At 41.9% G+C, this 18,610-nt stretch overlaps 1 protein-coding gene across 1 annotated transcript in view; it reads right to left on the bottom strand.

Annotated features, from left to right (window-relative positions):
• Positions 1–18,610, bottom strand: part of ITGB5 (integrin subunit beta 5) — a 106,580-nt gene that overhangs the window by 45,163 nt on the left and 42,807 nt on the right. The window contains exons 6-10 of the mRNA XM_061609045.1: positions 17,316–17,477; positions 13,710–13,805; positions 12,565–12,654; positions 8,224–8,358; positions 4,472–4,901 (exon numbers count right to left, since the gene is read on the bottom strand). Coding sequence (XP_061465029.1) covers positions 4,472–4,901; positions 8,224–8,358; positions 12,565–12,654; positions 13,710–13,805; positions 17,316–17,477 — 913 coding nt within the window. The remainder of the gene's footprint in view (positions 1–4,471; positions 4,902–8,223; positions 8,359–12,564; positions 12,655–13,709; positions 13,806–17,315; positions 17,478–18,610) is intronic.

Genomic DNA, 18,610 nt, shown 5'->3' with positions numbered 1-18,610 from the left:
TTATCCTGATTCTCAGGGGGAGGGGAGTTTTGGACTTGGAGACTGTGCTTCTCAGGGTGCATATCTTGCAAGGCCAATCCGCCCACCTCTTAAAAAAAAGTCCCTTTATAGCTGCAAATGAAGCTTAAAGGAGCAGCTGCTAACTAGCAGATTCCCTTCTTGCCTGGTAGCTCTGTGGATCTGACAGGTAAGAAGATCTAGGTGGCTTGGGTTGCAGCTTCTGCCTAGAAGACACACTTTTTGCCTATCGGCTCCATTGAGTTGGCAGACAAGAGGAGCCAGCAAGGCTTTGTTGGCTGAAGCTAATTTCCCACCATACTTTCAATTGCAAAGGACAGTCTTCTTTACTGCTTAAAGGATCCTACCAGTAGGGGGAGAAATATGGTGTGCAACGTCTGGTCAGTACTTCCCCAAACACACGCATTTAAGCCTCATGCTGAAGGGAAGCAAGCAGCAGGCTGGATGCTTTCCCTTAACATGACAGGCTCTTCTAGCTGTTGAACTATGGCTCTACACCAGGGGTGGGGAACCTTTGGCTCTCCAGATATTGCTAAACTACAACTCCCATCATCTCTGACCATTGGCCTTTCTTGCTGGGGCTGATGGGAGTTGTAATTTGGCAACATCTGGAGGGCCAAATGTTCCCCACCCGTGCTCTACGCTTTCGACTGCCAGTGATCCTGGTAACATGAAGGCAGCCATGTTCAATGTGGCTTGTTACCAAGTAAGCATGCATGGGATTGCAGCCTTACTGTGCAAAGGACCATATAATTCTCCAAAGGGTTACTGTACGAGTGCAACCAAAATCAAGCTTTGGCAATTGCTTGCAGTCTCAAACCTATTTTCCCATCACTTTTCAAGCCCGTTGTAGACTTGTAGCCCTGAGCAAAAGGGAATAACTGCACCATGTTATAATCCTTACTAATAATCTAAAAGGTCTTTGACCCATAGAGAATTTAGAGTTCAGCAGTGAAGAACAATATGTCTAAACTGAACTCCTCCCCACAGACCCCTCGTAGCTGCACTCAAATCTACATGGAACAAAATGTGTCATCAACACATCAAGAGTCAACAATGTGTTGCTAATTGTTTGGATCCCGATCTCTAAGCAGACAATCGGCGCCAAAGGAATACACCACGACAACAGGGAGGAACTCCAGTTGAGAAAGTTTCCATCTTAACTAGCAACTGAGTGACAACAAATTAACATGGCTACCCTTCTGGAAAAAAAGTTTCATAACTTTTGGGTTCTCTCACCCACCACCATCCACACACTTTCCTCTTCCCTTCTACTGTGTATAATTTGTGCAGAATTTCCTAAATTATAAGATATGGCTGAACTTTGATAGCAAAGGGAGTTGGCTGTTCTCCTCTGTGGCGACATAATTTTGCATCATTGCTGCCAAATCATAACAAGCAGCAACATTTTTAAAAGTTATCCCATATCAAAAGGTTATTTTGAGCTTCCATAATATCCTTTTGTTGTTGCCCTAGTTATCATTTCCCCATAAAATGCATGAATAATCTTATTTTCCCTTGCATGAAATATAACATTGACATGACTCAACACTCCATGTGGCTTAGGATTCATTCCGCAATGTATGGCTGCTTTCATCTACAAACCGCAGTGTCTCATTTTGATTTGCACTGCGATTAAACATACTGAATCACTCCTGGGAAAGCTTCCAGACACCCCAGTCATCATATGCTAACTATAAAACATGCTTGCACCTTCTTTCTCCATAGTAAAAGGAATATTATATGAGTCCTATAAATTTACAATCAAAACATTATCCATCTTGAGAAGGGCCCACTAACTTGCAGAACTTTGCAGACACATCTCATTTCCAGGTTCCCTGATCTGTACCTATTTTTAAAGGTGTCTCGCTGCTGCTGATTGCTTTTGCAAAGTCTCTGGATTCTCCTCAGGGTCTTCTTGTTCTTCTGGGTTTGACTGCCACACAGTTTAATGTAGCTGCCAGAGTTCAATGTCAAGAGACTAAACCGTCGAGGTAGTTTTGATCAATTGCTTTTGTCATTCGCATTCAATAAAAGGAGTAGCATAAAAGAAGAGATAGCAGCACCCCTAAAGGATAGCTCTAAATCAGGTGTGGGGAACCTCTGGCCCTCCAGATGTTACTGAACTACAACTCCTATCAGTCCCAGCAAGAATGGCCAATGGCCAGGGAATACGAGAATAGTAGTTCCATAAAATGTGGAGGGCCAAAGGTTCCCCAGACCTGCTCTAAGTAATAGCCTGATGAAGCAGTAGGACCAGGCCTACTTCATCCATAGCCATTTATGCACTTGTAACCTAGAGTCTATAGGGTCATTTGTGTTTGTCTGAAAATGGAACAGAACTTCCCCTTCCCCTCCTGAAACTCCTCCCACACACACCTAAATCTGCTATCAAGGGTTGGGAGATCCCCTGGAGCAGATGGGCAGTGCACAGGGGGAGGAGAGGTAGGGGAAGCCCTGTTGCACAAGTGGGTACCTGCTCATGCAATACCAGTTATCGCCCTATATATTGTATGTCTACACAAAACACACCCTGAGAAGTCAACAGGTTAAAGATAATATCCAAGTGATTATGACAGAATGCTGTTAAACTGTATTTAACAATGATATTGCATGGGCTCCATGAATCAAGTTAATCCCCAGTATCACTCGCTATGAGAACCAGTGCAGTATAGTGGCTAAGTCAGTCCCTGGTTCAAATGCTACATCAGCCATGAACTCATCAGATAGCCAAATGGTCTCTCAAGCCAGCCTCTCCCATCTGCAATATCAGGATCAAGATACTACCTTCTTATAAGGTTATTAAAAGGATTACCAACAGAATGTACATGAAGAACTTTCAGCATTCAAAATGCACTACACAAAAAGGATGAGCATTCCAATTTTTCATCTTAATATAAAAGCAAAGAGAAGAACATACTTGCATTTAGCAGGACTCCAGTCCTCAATAATGATATCACACTCTAAGTTCAAAAACATTCTAATAAGAAGGCTCACTACTTCTGTTAGAAAACTTCATACACACACACACACACAAATTAGCCTTGATATGTAATGCCTAGCAAGGCATGGAGTACTAGCCTAGAAGTAAATCTCACACAGGAAATCAAGGGTTGCTAGACATCATGTTGGCATGTGGACTGAGAAAAAAGGAAGCCAAATTGCAGAAGAGGGAGAAAACATATCCACTAAAAGTTAATTTAAGCCATTTTCTTTTTCCTTATTTCCTTTGTTGACACTGTTGTCAGTTCTTCTTCATTTAAACTCTGAAAAGCAGAAATACTCAAACCTAACTAACATCTGCAGATTCACAAGTGCCCAGTATGACTCAGGCTCAGAAGACTGCTCAAAGGTGCCTATTGCTACACAGACCATGGAAATTATGTATCATTTTGCAAGGCGCTTATGTACTGTACTGTATGAGTCCTGCACATTTACAGTGATCAAAGCTGAATGGCAAAATCTTGCAGTTACCTGGAGCTGGGGCACCAGTTCTTCTTACTCAAAGTCATACATACATCTCTTCCCTCTTCTTTACTGTTCCTTATTTCTGGGATGACTTACATAAAGCCATCTGCATGTAAAATTCTGCATGTATGGTGAAAGGATTAAAAAGCATGCATTACTTAAACTCTAGAGCAGGGCTGACTAACCTGTGGCACTCCAGTTGTTGCTGGACTACAACTCCCATCAATCCTGATCATTAGTCACACTGGATGGGTCTGATGGGAGTCACAGTCCAACAGCATCTGGAGGGTCACAGGTTAGACATCTCTACTCTAGAGGCTTGATCTACTTATTACTGCCAACACACAGCCACAGACAAATGCAGCAGTTCCACATCTTCCCTCCTCCCGAATAATTAGTTAGCAATGCATCACTCACAATGCTTTGTGGGTTTCCTCATCCCTGTTTCACCTCATTAGTTGTTGGCAGAGACCTCAGAGTGCACCACGCATAACTAAAAGTTACTAGGAAACATCGAGTTCCAGCTTAAGGTGTGATTTTGAGCAATAGCCAAGCAATCAGAAAGTCATTTTGCCACATTAGTTTCACATGGTGAAATGTTTGAATGTGCTTTCATTTAGTGACAATCCACATGACTGTGAAACCCCATTGTCCTCCATTATGGTGAGAAGAGGCCTTGGTGCACTGGCTTGTAAGTGAATAGGGTTTTTTAAAGGGTTTTGCTGGGGGGGGGTCCTGTGGCCTTCCAGATGTTGCTGGTCTCCATTTCCCAACAGCCCCATCCAGTATGGCCAATGGTCAGAGATTATGGGAATTGCGGAGTTCAACAACATCTGGAGGGGCCACATCTTTAGCTTAAGGAAACTATTAACAGAAGAGCAAAGGGAGAAGTAGTCCTGCGCTGCTTACCCTTCACTCTCAAATTCTGAGAGCTTTTATAACATCTCAGTTGGACAGAAAAATGGATTGTTAGCCCCATGCTTACCTGAGCAGAGAATGCCCTTATATCTTGGACAGGAGAAGTCATCGCACTCGCAGAACCACCCGTAGATCTTCCCAAATTCACTCTCGTAACAGACGCAGTGGTTGCAAGAGCATTCCCCTCGGCCATTGCAGACGCGTTTCCCTTCAGCTTCACGGCACATGTCCTGGTACATGTTCCCGCTCTCCCCATCCTCACATTCACACTTGGCTCCCACGTGGCCTGGATCACAGTCACATAGTCCACACACGTGTGCGCCATTTCCGCTGCACTTGCTGCTCCTGTGCTCTATCTGTTTGGTACATCCACATGGGCAGTTGTAGGTGACAGTCACCTCTACAGTATCCCGAAACCAATCCGGCTTGATGGTGAATGTATGTGAGGTATTCTCAGCAGGGCAACTCCGAGCTACTACTGATATCTCGAAGGAAACCTACACAGAAGTAGAGAGAGGCAAGAATCAGAAGTTATCAGAAGTGGGAAAAGTCAACATTGTAGCAGAGCGAGACTTACTATCACGCAGAGCGAGGCAGCCCCCTCAAACAGCTGATGCTATAGTTCAAAATGAATGTAGGAAGCTGCTTTATACCAAGTCAGACTATTGGTCTATCTAACTCAGTACTGTCTACACCCTGGCAACAACTCTCCAAGCTTTCAGACAGGGGTCTCTCCTAGCCCTACTTGGAGATGCCACCTGGGACCCAGGACCTCCAGCATGCAAAGCAGATACCTGACTACTGAGCTATGGCCCTTCTCTTTAGCTCCCCTGCCATTCCCTTGGCCTAGGCTCCCTGGACACCCTCAGCTAGCCTGCTGTCCCCAGATATGGTGGTGGATGCGGTGCTGAAATTTCAGCACTGATGTAAGGTTCAGCCACCAATCTATTCAGCTACTATATGTAGAAGGGGTGCATGTCTTTGTCTACATATATTTAAAAGTAGTTCACATTCTTAGCACTGAAGATTATATATAATTCACACAACTCACCGCAGAGAAGCATGCACAGCACAAATCACAATGGAGGCTCACTTGGAGCCCCCAAGAAAAACTCTCAAAAGAAGAAGCCAAGGGTAAAGCTATACCTTCCACTGTGACAATGCCCTCTACTATGTTTAAGAAACAAAACTAATTTAAGTTATGATTGTTTTTTCTTTATAGGAAAGCTCCCCTCTCCAGCATTGGAGCATATATCTTGCTTTTAAAGGGGAGGGGGCCCTTTTTCTTTTCTTTGATTTTTTCCAGTCCCCACTGCAAGACCCCCATCCACCCTTTTATATTTGCTTTTATTCTATGTCACTGTTACATTCTGTTTGTGCAAGCTATTTTGGGAACTTTTTTGAAGGATATGTTATAAATGGTTAAAAAATAAAATTAAAATACAATTATGACTTACTATTGCAGATTAGGGGCCTGAGTGCTAAGAGAAAAGTCAGCCTGAAAAATTGTTTCCTGCTTTCAGATTTAAAATATTGATATGGGTTACTTTAATTTTTATTCAGTTATTTTTTGTTACTTTACAGCTCCAATCCTAATCATACCTACCTGAATGTAAGCCTCACTGAATTCAGTGGGATGTATTCTCAATCTACATGCATACAATTGTACTTTGAATTACCATTGTAAATCCTTAATTAATGAAAATGAATAAAATATGGTTGTTAAGAATTACTGTATGCACAAGTTATCAAAAGATCGGGATTTTATGACACAGAGAATCCCAAGAACAACCATGTAAAAATATCTAGTGCAACACACAGGATTTTTTTAAAAAAAAATAGTTAAGTTGGTAGATTCAGCAATGATACAAACTAAACCTAGCACTATTATTCTCTTTGAGAAGTGAAGACCAGCGGCCTGGACTACAAATAAGTGCTGTCTCTTTCTCTCTCTCTCTCTTCGTGAGCACACATTTGCAGGCTGCTTGGAGAATGCGGACCGGTTACTAATAAAACAAGGGACATGCTTTGGGGAGAGGGGAAGAAGCTCATCCTCGTAAAACAGCAACACAAATGGAGCGAAGGACCTGATTTGTGAAGTTTAAAGGAAAAGTAAGTACATATGTCAATACAGTATGTTAACATGACTCCAGGTTTATACATCAGCAGGTTTCTCCTGTACTATGAAACCTGTACTTGGTTTGAAACATACGGGGGGGGGGGGAATGAGGGAAATCTCTTGGTTCTTTTGAAGGGTCACTGAGAATTCTCCATTTTATTGGAACCCAGCCAACTCTGCTCCTGCATGCCAGATGGCAGCGTGCAGCAAGTTTTGCAATTAGTAATCCAAGCAATGCTGTCTCTGATTTAGAGACAGCACAGGGAAGCCGATGTACAGGGAGATAAAGGAAGGAATAACTCACCTACTTTACAAAGAAAAACAGATCACAAAGTCAGTACTAAAAGGATTGTTGAGAGAAGCCCTAAGATTACAAGGAACAACAATAAAAGTTTTCCAAGAGCAAAATCACAGATTAGAACCACAATACCCAGGTTTTATCTTCTTCAAGTAAACAAAACTTAAAACATCTGAGCGCTGTTCCCAGTGTATAGTTTAACAGATTCATTTCTGTTGGATAAGGATGGAGTGTGTTGAAAATGCCCGTGTAAACAAGCCTTATTTGTGCTACCCATCTCCGGGAAGGGGGGGGAGCTGTACAATTCAAGGTCTACTCACATAGGTGTTAATGCACAAAGGTCCCAGTTCACAATGAAGATTCTATGCATTGTGGTGGATATAAGCAAAGACATGGGATGCTTCGATATTCTATTGTACATAAAATCTACATGCTGGGACCATGTGAGAAGGAGATTGTAGTGACAACTGAAGAACGAGCACTGAAAGTAAAGAAGGTGCTTGTTTGTGAATGCTGCTATTCCAGCTGCTGTCCTTCAAAACAAGGAATCTGCTACTCCAGCTCTTTCCGAATACAAATGCAAGGGGTTGTACGCATGCCTTAACAACATAGACTCATGATCTGCAAATTACACATCAGCTCTCACTTAATGTATCCAAGGTTGCAATCCTATACCCACTTATCTCGGAGTAAGCCCCACTGACCTCAATGGAACTTCCTTCTGAGAAGGCATGCATTGGGCTGTGCTGTTAGCCAGTAAGCAGCACAAGGAAAAGGCGTGAAACAGCTGAAGAACAAGTCAAACAAGCAAGGTTCTCATTAAAACGTCTGTACCATTTTCCAGATAGATTAGATGAGGTAGGGAGTGGCATACTGCCTCCCTCAAGGCCAGCACTTTGTGGCCTTCAAATTTCCAAGCAGTCCCCAAAGAGCACTCACTGGCAGAATTCTGTCTTCGAGACGCCCCCTACTTTCTCAGTGTTAAATCTGGAAGCAAAACTCTATCTATAATAACAAAACCCTGAACTGATATGCTGCTTTTGGGGGGCATAGCCCACACAAGCCAGCTCAGAATGAATGAACACAAACTAACTTCAAGCAATCTTAAACTGGCAAAGACAGCAACATTTACAGTTATTAAAGGCTAGTTAAATAACAGACTAATATAACAACCAACGACAGCTATGTTCTGCAATCTAATTCCTGGGGGAGGGGGGACACTTACTTAAGAAAAGGGAGTCTGAAAAAGGTTGGCTTTTAAAAATTCACAGTGTAGAGGACATAGGCGCTTCTGGGGGCAAGGGCAGTTTCTTGTATCAATGAGCCCTTTCATGGGCGCCTGAATTCTTCCAGAATTATAACCTATCATTTCCTATCCCACCTGATGTATAAACAAACTCACTGTGTCTCCTATCTGAAGATCTGCACATTTCCTGACTCCAGGGTATGACAAACCATCCTGACATGTGGCTGTGAAAACCAGATTGATGTCTTCTGGATTGTCCCAAACAGTTAACTCTACTTTAGACCGGATACTCTAGAAGAGGAAAAGGAACAGTTACATTTTTTAAAAAAACCATACCCATCATTTCACTTGTTAAGACATAACATGCAAGAATGGGCCCATCAAATTATATGAAAGAGAAGTGTCACGGGTCTGTTCTCTATGCCTTCTTACAGGATTGTTTGTGGGAGGAGATGGAAACATTAAGTGGCCACCCAGCAAGTCAGCTGAACATTTGAAAAGCAGATGGACAACAAACCACTTGGGGAAAAAGAACTCTTAGGTTGGATTCATATATTCAGCAGCAGTGTTGCCATCAGGGCAGTGACTCAGTGGTAGAACATCTGCCTTGCATGCAAAGGTCCCAGGTTCAATGCCTGGCATCTCCAGCTACAGCTGGGAGAGACCTGTGCCTGTAACCCCGAAGAGCTGCTGCCATTCAGTGGAGGCAACACTGAGCTAGGTGGACCAATGGTCTGACTCAGTATAAGCCAGTTTCCTATGCTCCTAAGAAGTCTGTGTGAAGCAGCTTCCCATGCGTTTGAATGAAGTCGTGCAGGCCTGTGGCGAGTCTTGGCCACCGTGAGAATGGGCTGCTGGACTAAATGTGCCACTGGCCTGATCCAGCAGGCTCTTCTTATGTTCATATGTTCTTATGTGGAGTTGCCAGAAGTAGAGGGGAACAATGTAGTGAGAAGTAGATGTGCAAATGGAGTAAATAGAGGGAGCAACAGCACAACAACTGGTTTTTCTGAATAACAGCACCATTTAGGATCAGGTGATATAGACAGATAGTTTTAATAGTATAGTAGTAAGAGTATCTCAGATGTTTGGATACTATTGAAGGAACAGGGGGGCAGTATCCAAATGTAAGAGCTGCAGTGATGTTTGAACTCATTAAATCAGTGATTCCCAAACTTTTTTTCCCCATGGACCACTTGAAAATTGCTGAGGGTCTTGGAGGACCAGTCAATTATTTTCTTCTGCCTGTTGTAGCAACTGTAACATGCTGTGGTAGATGCTGTATGATTTTTAATTGTATTTTCATTGCTCCTTCTATTTCTTACATTGTACTTTATTGTATAACAATCTGAATGCCATAGAATCCTATAAAATTTAAATTGTAAGTATTCTTTTCTGACAAGCCGCAGACAACCTCAGTGAAGCCCGCAGGCCGCTGGCAATCTACGGGCCACAGTTTGGGAATTCCTGCTCTACATCCCCTCTCAGACCAAGAAACTTCACTGAATAAATGCCAACTGCTATGCCCAGAGTTACTTCTCCATCACTTTCCCTTCACCTGCACTCCCTCTCTGGCCCAGTTCCTCTACCCAGTGGTTCGTAACCTTTTCCACTGCCAGCACCCCTTGGATTTCCAAAATATGCTCTCGCACCCCCTGAAAAAATACAGTTCATTTTTAATTTTAATGTGTGTTTTAGCCTAACTTAGCTAAGATAAATGACAGTTTTCCAAAATCTTTGGTTGGGCCTTGCACCTCTAGAAAAAGTATCTCGTACCCCTGGGGATGAGTGCACCCCAGGTTAAGAACCACTGCGTCTATACTGATGCCCCGGTACTAGCAAGTACTCTACTGGCTTTTCAAGGAAGGAGAGAATGTGTTTGGTACACATGCCTGTAATACTGACTGGCTTGTTTATCCTTCTTTCTTTACGATAGTACATACCATTGCTGTAAAAAATACATTCAAATATTTTATTGTCTTCCCCCTTCTGGGTCCTTGTCTATATACATTCTAAACAGCTATAACAATTCATTGTCATTTTGCAATCTGGCATTATTTTACAGTAAGATTAACAGAGTATCAAGTACTTCCCAATCAAAATCTAGGTACCACAAAACCAGTGTGTGCCATTTTTTAAAAAATGTGATTCTGCTGAATTTTCCAGTGCTAACATGGTTAACATCATGGTTGGGGTCACCAACGAGGTGCCCTCCAGGTGTTATGGGACTCCCAACTCCCATTCGGCCCCAGGATGCATGGCTAATGATCAGGGATGTAGGGGGAGTTGCAGACCAACGACAACTAGAGGGCACCACATTGGCTGCCCCATCTTAATAGCCACGGTGCATTAGAATACTGAGGAAATCTGGAACCAATTTTAACAGAATTTCCTTAAAAACTATGTAGTCCAAACGTCTTCTGTTCTAAGTTATATACACCAACAAACCAACTTTTAAAGATACAGAAGACCTCTTGGTTGCCAGGCCCGGCCTCCAAGAGGTCTTCTGTATCTTTAAAAGTTGGGGACAGGGGAGGGAGAATTCCACCTTGTGGTTTTTCCCATTACAGGGTTGCAAGAACACCTGCACTTGGCTGACCTTCTCTTCTCCTAGAGATACAGGATCAGTCTCAGGCCAGTCTCAGGATCAGTCTCAGTTTCTAAGACAATGCCTGCTGTGACCTTTGTCCCATTTAAAAACAATGATGGCTTTTTCTCATCATAATTTTTGCTTTTCTCACAGGCAAATGTACGCAGACACAATCCATTAACTAAAACTTGCTTTTTAATACTTTTTTTAAAAACCTTTTTTTTAAACAATATGCTTTTTAACCCTTTTTATTTCAGATGTTTTTAAAGCGTTTAAAAATGTTTTTAAAGTTGTTTTGTTTTAATGTATTTTAAGGTCTGTTTTTAAGTGTTTTTAGTGCTTTTGTTTGCCGCCCTGGGCTCCTGCTGGGAGGAAGGGCGGGATATAAATCAAATAATCAATAAAAATAAATAAATAAAACTCATATGATTGCTGGACTAAAATTTATTTAACCGGGTGGTAGCCCTGCTGAAACGATGCTGCCAATCTGGATAGTACGACTGGATTAAATGTACCATTTGCCTTGAAGATTCAATATAAAATTACTTTTCTTAATCAGGGCAGGGCAGTGCCTACAAGCTAATTTTGGGATTAGGGGATCACAAAAATATTACCAAGCAGATGCATAGCCATGAGTAACAAAGGGCACATTTCCTTTCTCCCAGCAGCTTCTTTTATAGCCCCAACAGCCAATCAAGCAGCAATACAGGCCACCCAGTCATAATGCAGCTGTGAGTGCTAATAGAAGCAGAATTTAGCCTATTAGGTTTGCTCTATGGAAAGAGACTAAAAGTGCTGTCCTGGCATTTATAAGGGAAAGGGAAGTAATCAAAAGGAAGCAATAAACATTCTGGTACAGCACTTATCTGCTTTGAAACAATACAGAGAAAACATTTAAGAAACTGGATTAACAATAAGGAATCACTTAACAGGAATTCCAGCCAAAATACAAAATTGTTAAGAGCTCCTATCCTGACTTCAGTCCTCCAAAGCAAAACAAACTGATGTCCTAATGCAACACTGAAACACAATATCAGGAACAAACACGGTATAAGAAGATCCAACCCCAGAATCTCCACCAAAAAGTAAGAAAAAATGGGTATATTTATGAGCACACAAAATATTTATTTATTGTATTTATTTGTATCCCATCTTTCCTCCATAAAGCTCAAGGTGCCATACATAGCTCTCCTCTCCCTCGCAACAACCCTGTGAGTTAGGTTAGTCTGACAGACTGTGGCTGGACCAAGGTCACCCAGTGACCTTCATGGCTGAGCAGGGATTTGAACCCTGCTCTCCTAGATCACAGCCCAGCACTCTAATCGCTACACCACAATGGCTCTCTTATGGTTAAACAAATTAGCCAGTGTTTGTTGTGCAGAGTGGCACATTCCACTCAGCTTGCCTCTACAGAAACTCAAATGTTATGGTTAACCCCCCCCCCGTATGTGTGTGTGGGGTGCGTGTGTGTACAATGAGCAGATGCAAGTTGATGGGAAATGTGTGAAGCAAGAACAAACAACTGGACTGACACACTGAAGGAGGAAAGAGAAATTGGCTGTATTAGTAAATATACGGATATTCATGTATTTACCATGATTCATAAGGTCCGCCATAAGTCGTAATCGACTTGAAGGCACATAACAACAATACCATGCAGGATACAAAACAAGTTTGATTTTCTCACCACCAGGCTGACATTTTCTACCCTCCAGCCTTCATTCGTCAGTGGAGTGGCACCACAGGGACACCATGTTATTTGTGTTCCTTGATACCAGACTTGAATGTGACTTTTATTTTGAGACTCCTTTGTAAACCACTTTGAGAGCCTCTTGGGATATAAATATTCTAAACAACAAAATATGCAGAGAAAGATGACATCAAAACATGAAGAGTGCGAAACTTACATTGTAGGCCTTAACTATGAGCTGGATAATATTTCTGGAGTCTCGATGTAAAATCTCTACTGTTGTTCCAGGGATAAGGGCTGTAAGGTTCTTTTTAATAATAATAATAAAGAAAGAAAAAGTACACAAGAGAACAAGTTACTAAAATACAACCAAAGAAAATTCTGAACTCTCATAAGTTTTATCACCATAATTAAATGGCCATGAAAAAAAGAAAGAAAAAACTTTCTCCTTTGAGCTTTCTTTCCACTAAGATTAATTAGGTGGAAAAAATGGAGAAAGGGAAGTTTTGTTGAAACAATTGCAAGGTGCTTTGAGGGTCTGAACACTGCAGAGATATAGTACACTCTTAAGTAATAAGCTTAAGTAATAGCAGTTTGGGATGAATATACTTCTGTGGGCAATGTTACCAAAATAAAGATTAAATCTGAGAGCTATTTTTGGTGCCTTCATGACCACTAACATTCATCTATTTACGTTAAAAAGCTCCACTGCTTTTCACTGAAACTCCATTCTGAATTTAACTGAAGTATGAAACAGGGAGGGGAGGACCTATAGAAGTCCTTAGGGCTGCAATCCTAACCCCATTTACCTGGGAGTAAGCCCAACTGAATTCAATAGGACTTACCTCTGAGTAGACATAGTTAAGCTTGCAGCCTGTTGCACAAAGGCAAGGCTCCTGCCAATGCTTTAAAGCCAGGTCATAAGCACAGTCTCAAGTGCCTCTTAATTCCAAATGCTCTTCCTTCCAAGCACTAGATTTCTCACACTTCCTCTCCTCACATCCCTGCACTGCAGTGGCAAAACTGGCGCCTTGCACTCTTGCTCTGTTATTCTGAAGCTCTCCCAAATTCAGAGGGGAGGGGGGAAAGATTCAAAACACTCTGCTCCCAGGCCAGCACTGGACCAAGTTCCTGCATGTGTGAGAATGAGCAGTGCACCTGCATATATGTGCACCCATGAAAGTGTGGCTCTGCCCATCCTGGCACACAGTCCCTAGAGAAGTAGCACTGGGGCAATACAGCTCTCAGGCCAAAAAAGATTAGCTACCCCGGAGTAAGTCCAAGCTCAGTGCCTTCCCCTCTCCTGTCCAGCAGGTTTCAAACAGGGAATGAGGTCTCTTTCTCTTTCCTCCTGGCACTCACCTTGTAAAGAACATAGTGACTTTTTGTCACTGCAAAAATTAAGTGTATATTGTTCTCAGCCAGTTTCTCTGCAAGAAGTGCAAGAGAAGGATAATCCTAAAAAGGGGAAAAAGAAGAGACAAAGAGACCAATTAAGGAGAATGAATTACAACTATTGGCAACTTTAATTCTATTTACACTGATTTGTATGTTTCACTGAACTTACATCTGAGTAGAAATGAATAAGACTGTATTTTAAAAGAATCCGTGTGGATACAATGATAGTAAAACACACAAATCTGTAAATAACAGATTTCCAAACTCTGGATGCACTTTAACATCTATTTCACGTTATGGCACCCGCATGTCAAGGAATTTGAACCAAAATGTGCTTCTTGTTTGCCATCAGTTAATGCATGAATTATGATCACATGAAAATTAGGATACTTCAGAGGTAAAGACGTAAAGCCTGGAAAAAACTTGGAAAATTTCAGAAATAAAATGGGAAAAGCTTTTCCCTCCACTTTTCCGTTTTTCCCCCAGGCCTTCACATCGCTATTCACAGGGTGATTGTACCAGAGATCGTTTACAAGGAGAATCCTTTTTATTTTTTGTCAGACTACAATATATTTTTTGTACTCACAATATTATGTTTCCATTGGCTAAGCATATTTTTTAAAGCAGCCTAGATTCATAAGATACTTAGGTGAGCCTCTTCCCACAGTTCAAAATTTTTTCTTGTCCCTCCCAATGCTGTTTCATTGAGGAACTAACCACAAAGTATTCCTGGGCCTCAAGGACTCCCATTCCTCTTCCCTGGGTCCATGTCCTTACCAAGGAAAGTCCTCTACATGCACCAGGCATTTTCAGCAGAAAGCATGCATGTACGGTTGTGATGGAACTTGCCATATATTTCATTTTGGAGGCATTGCTATTGAACCGGAGAGGAGCAATAGACTTCATATCAGTCTAAGGCTGCAATCTTAGTACCGCTTTCCTGGGAGTAACCCTACTGAATTCAATGGGATTCACTTCTGAGTAGACAGGTATAGGATGGTGCTGAAAATCATTGCAAGTCAACAGGGCAGTTTGTCCTACTCAGTTCTAAAGCATGCTCATGCAGAGAAACTATTTAGTAGCAGTATTTCTTGCCTGATCTTCCTTGCCTGGGCAATTTCAAAGCAGGTTACAACAAAATTCCAAATTCACAGTTTACAATATAATTCCAGTTCACAACAATAAGATGTACAATAAAACAAAAGCAGGACAGCTAAAATTTGCAAGATAACAATTGAACCTACTCACACAAAGGGCTTTAGCTAAATCGGAAAATTGAAAAGAGTCAGTTGTAGCCATATTTGAGGGGAGGGGAATTTCATAATCACGAGGGCACTATCGAGAAGGCCTTCTCTTGTATTGCTACGTACCATCAATGATGGTACAGTCAAGAAGGCCTCCCCGGTAGATCTTAGTACCCAGGAACGTCTATATGGAACAAGGCACTCCACCATGTAACTAAGTTCCACGGTAATTAGTGACATTAAGTTAACCAGGAAACACATAAATATGCATGCTGCCCAACTGCTTTTCTTCCTTCCCCACAATGTTCCCCCAATTATGGGTGCAACAGCCCTCTTTACTTATTTCATTACATCTTAAATCAACTTCTCTCAGGAAGTTTTGAACAGCTTGCATCAGGCCATCATGGTCTCCTATCTAGGCTGAGACCTTAATTTCAGTAATGTACCCACATCATGTGCTATTAGACCATTCTCTGGAGCCTCAGAGGAAGATATAATCCATTGGAACTCTCTCTTCCAGCACCCCCATATTTCCTGTGCAAATGGCAATGAACCAACAGCAGGAGAAGGCAGCAGAGGAAGCAAAGGGGAGAGTTCTGACAGTCTACAATAGCAATCACTCTTAGGCCATGCAGCAATTGACTAACCTCACAAATATGCATAAAATCTCTAGAAAACAGACAGAAGCCAATCAATTCAGCATCAGCTGAAAGCATTACTTAGCCATTCACTGGCAACTTACTCCTTAGTTATTCAAGTAGGAACGAATTTGCTACGGAGTTGTCCAAGTCCAAACAGAGCAAAGCTGGAAACCCCTCCAACTTGGAGCAAGCTAAGTATGACTGTACCATTAAGATTTCAGTTTAGCCCCTCCACATCTTGCTGCACAGAAAATCATTGGCAGGAGACAGAATATTTTGTACAGACAACTTTGAATGATTAATCCTTACCCCGATCCAAATCCCACAAGAACTAATGAGACATGCAGTCTCATCCTATGCATGATGGCATGGAAGTAAGTATCAATGTATTCAGTGAAACTTTATCCACCTGGTTTTATCAATTTCAATGGAAATTAGATGTGTCTAGCTTTTTGCTAGATTCCACTCCTTCCTGTGAGGAGTGGCCAGCAATATTCCCATTTTATATATGGAGAAACTGAGGTTTACTCAGTCAAGGCCATCCAGCAAGTCTGTCTGAGCAGGAATTAGTATTCAGGCTTTCCATTGTGATCCATACTGACGCTCTTCCAATACCATGCTTGCAGAATAGCTTTTCATGTAATTTCCAGGCTAGTACACCAATTATAGGAATGGCCAATGAAGTTGTACATTTGTTTACTTTGTTTACTCAGGTAAACAAAGATACGTTCTGTGTAAGGATTCCAGTGCACTGTCATAAGACAGTCAGTTAGGGATGCTTTCCAACATGGGGGAGGGAAACTACATGGTCATTAAAGGGCACAATAATAATTAGGGTTTGCAATTTGTTTGGCCTGCAAAAACAACCCAAGAGTTATGCACGAACAAACCAGCTCTTCATCCAGAAAAGCCAAAAACCTGTCTGCAGATTTCTCTACTGAATCAAGGGCCAAATCCACATTTATTTTGTCCTTTGACTACCAATATTTACATTTGTCCATATGTTCAGGAACACAATGGAAGAACAGCACTGAGACAATTGAAGCTGAAAAACAGGACTGTTGTTGAAAATGTCACGGAAACAAGGTAAGTTCCATTAAACATTAGATACAGATACCATTTTGAGCATTGGTTGCATATTTTGAGTAACATATTTTTCCTTCTTGAAATGAAATGCAACAAGGATCACTGGTACAGAACCTGTAATAAAAATGGGTAAGCATCATCCATACACAGCAATAGTAGCTGCTATGCTCTTTTTTGTCATCTCCTTTCAACGCTGGAGAAAGTGTTGAGGAAATAGTTGGGATGAAATGAGGGACTCAGGCAGCCTATATTTATACTATTCTGTCTCATGCAGGGCTATTAAGACTTAGGAAAATGTGCTTTTTAAAATGGATTAATCATTTAGGTGATAAGCCAGAACAACCCCAGAGCTACTCCAGTGGCATTCAGAGACAAAGTCAGAACGATAACAAGACATTTTACACATCCATTTCCGGCAAAGATTTGTCTTGGGTTTGAATCTTAGCCCAATATATCCAGTTGTGCACTTTATCCATAGATGTTACCGGTTAGAGTTACTATACAAAGCTGTTCAGAAGTAAGAAAATCAAGTTTACAATGAGAACATGAGAACTTCTAGGCAACTACTGTTAAGGGAGACCACAACTATGTATTCTCACCAGCTGATTGGATGCTGAGTATTCATTGGCCTCATTAAGGTGACACTGCCCATCATGTGGCTGCACCAATCCACCCAGCTTCCCATCCAGTGCTATGTGTGGGACATCATCTGTAGTGAACACCAACAAGTGAGAAGCTTCCTTCCGCCATCCAATCTCCTTCTATATGGAAATCAAGTCAAAAGAAGAAACCTGTCAGTCTTCACTCATGAAAAAAGGAAAAGAAAAACAGCTTCTCTTTGCACCAAACCATTATAACAAGAGATACTTATTGCTATGGTATGGACAATTTGATAGGAAAAACAATTTTGTCAGATCCCTTTAAGATCTCTGAAGAAACTCTGGGCTCAAAAGTCCTGCAATCAGAGAAAAAGCCACAAGAAAATGAGGGCAGAAAACCCAAGAGCAGAACTGTACACCAAAACCTTCAAATTCTGTAGCCAGAAATTCTAAAGCGTGCATTTTAATAAAGGAAACAGAATCATAGTTATAACCTAAGCAAAAATATGCAAATTAACTTTTTGGGAAATAACTTGCCATGTATAACATCAGCTGAGCATGGAAAGGATAGGTAGCACAATCAAAAGGTGCTCTTTGTACCACTGATAAAGATGTGGAAACCCAATCCTACAAACATTCAGCTCAGTGAAATCACGTCCTATCTTCTCCTTATATCTTCATGACAGAAACCCTGTTAAGCAATTTACTCTTGCCTAAGTTTTTCAAGCACAAGAAAGTTATCAGTGGGCCACTGTCTTCACCACCACTGACCTAACTGCACATCACGGTCAGTAACGGATGGCCCGGGGGGGCAGAGGTGCTTACCTGACCTCCAAGCATGTGAGTTGCTGCTGCTTACACGGAGAGAGAGGGTGGAGGCAGTGGGGAGGACAGCACATTTCCTGGCACTCTTGCCGGGGTATTTGCACCATGCTGACCTCCCTGTCGCCTTGCCCCTACTCGAAAATGTCAGCAACTCACCTGCCAGGAGGCCAGGTAAGCACCGCTGCTCCACCATACTATCAACTACTGACTGTGACTGACAGACCGTGACTGACAACTGGCCATGGCAATTCACCACTGCAGCATACCAACAGGGGCTTCTGCCTGAACATTGGGACCAGTCCACAATGGAAAGGTTTTTAACCTGGCAGACCAGAACACAGAAGTCTTTAAAACAGCAAGAACCACTCCCTCCTTTGAAGCAACCGATAAAAGTCCAGCAAAATGCCACTGTTGTGAAACTAGTACAAAATGCTAATCACCTGAAAGACTGCTCATTTGAAGGAAATATA

The sequence above is a fragment of the Rhineura floridana genome, chromosome 2 (genome assembly GCF_030035675.1).
Source record: "Rhineura floridana isolate rRhiFlo1 chromosome 2, rRhiFlo1.hap2, whole genome shotgun sequence".
Taxonomy (NCBI): domain Eukaryota; kingdom Metazoa; phylum Chordata; class Lepidosauria; order Squamata; family Rhineuridae; genus Rhineura; species Rhineura floridana.
Note: the sequence above shows the minus strand (reverse complement) of the source record. Positions and strands in the feature narration are given on the sequence as shown.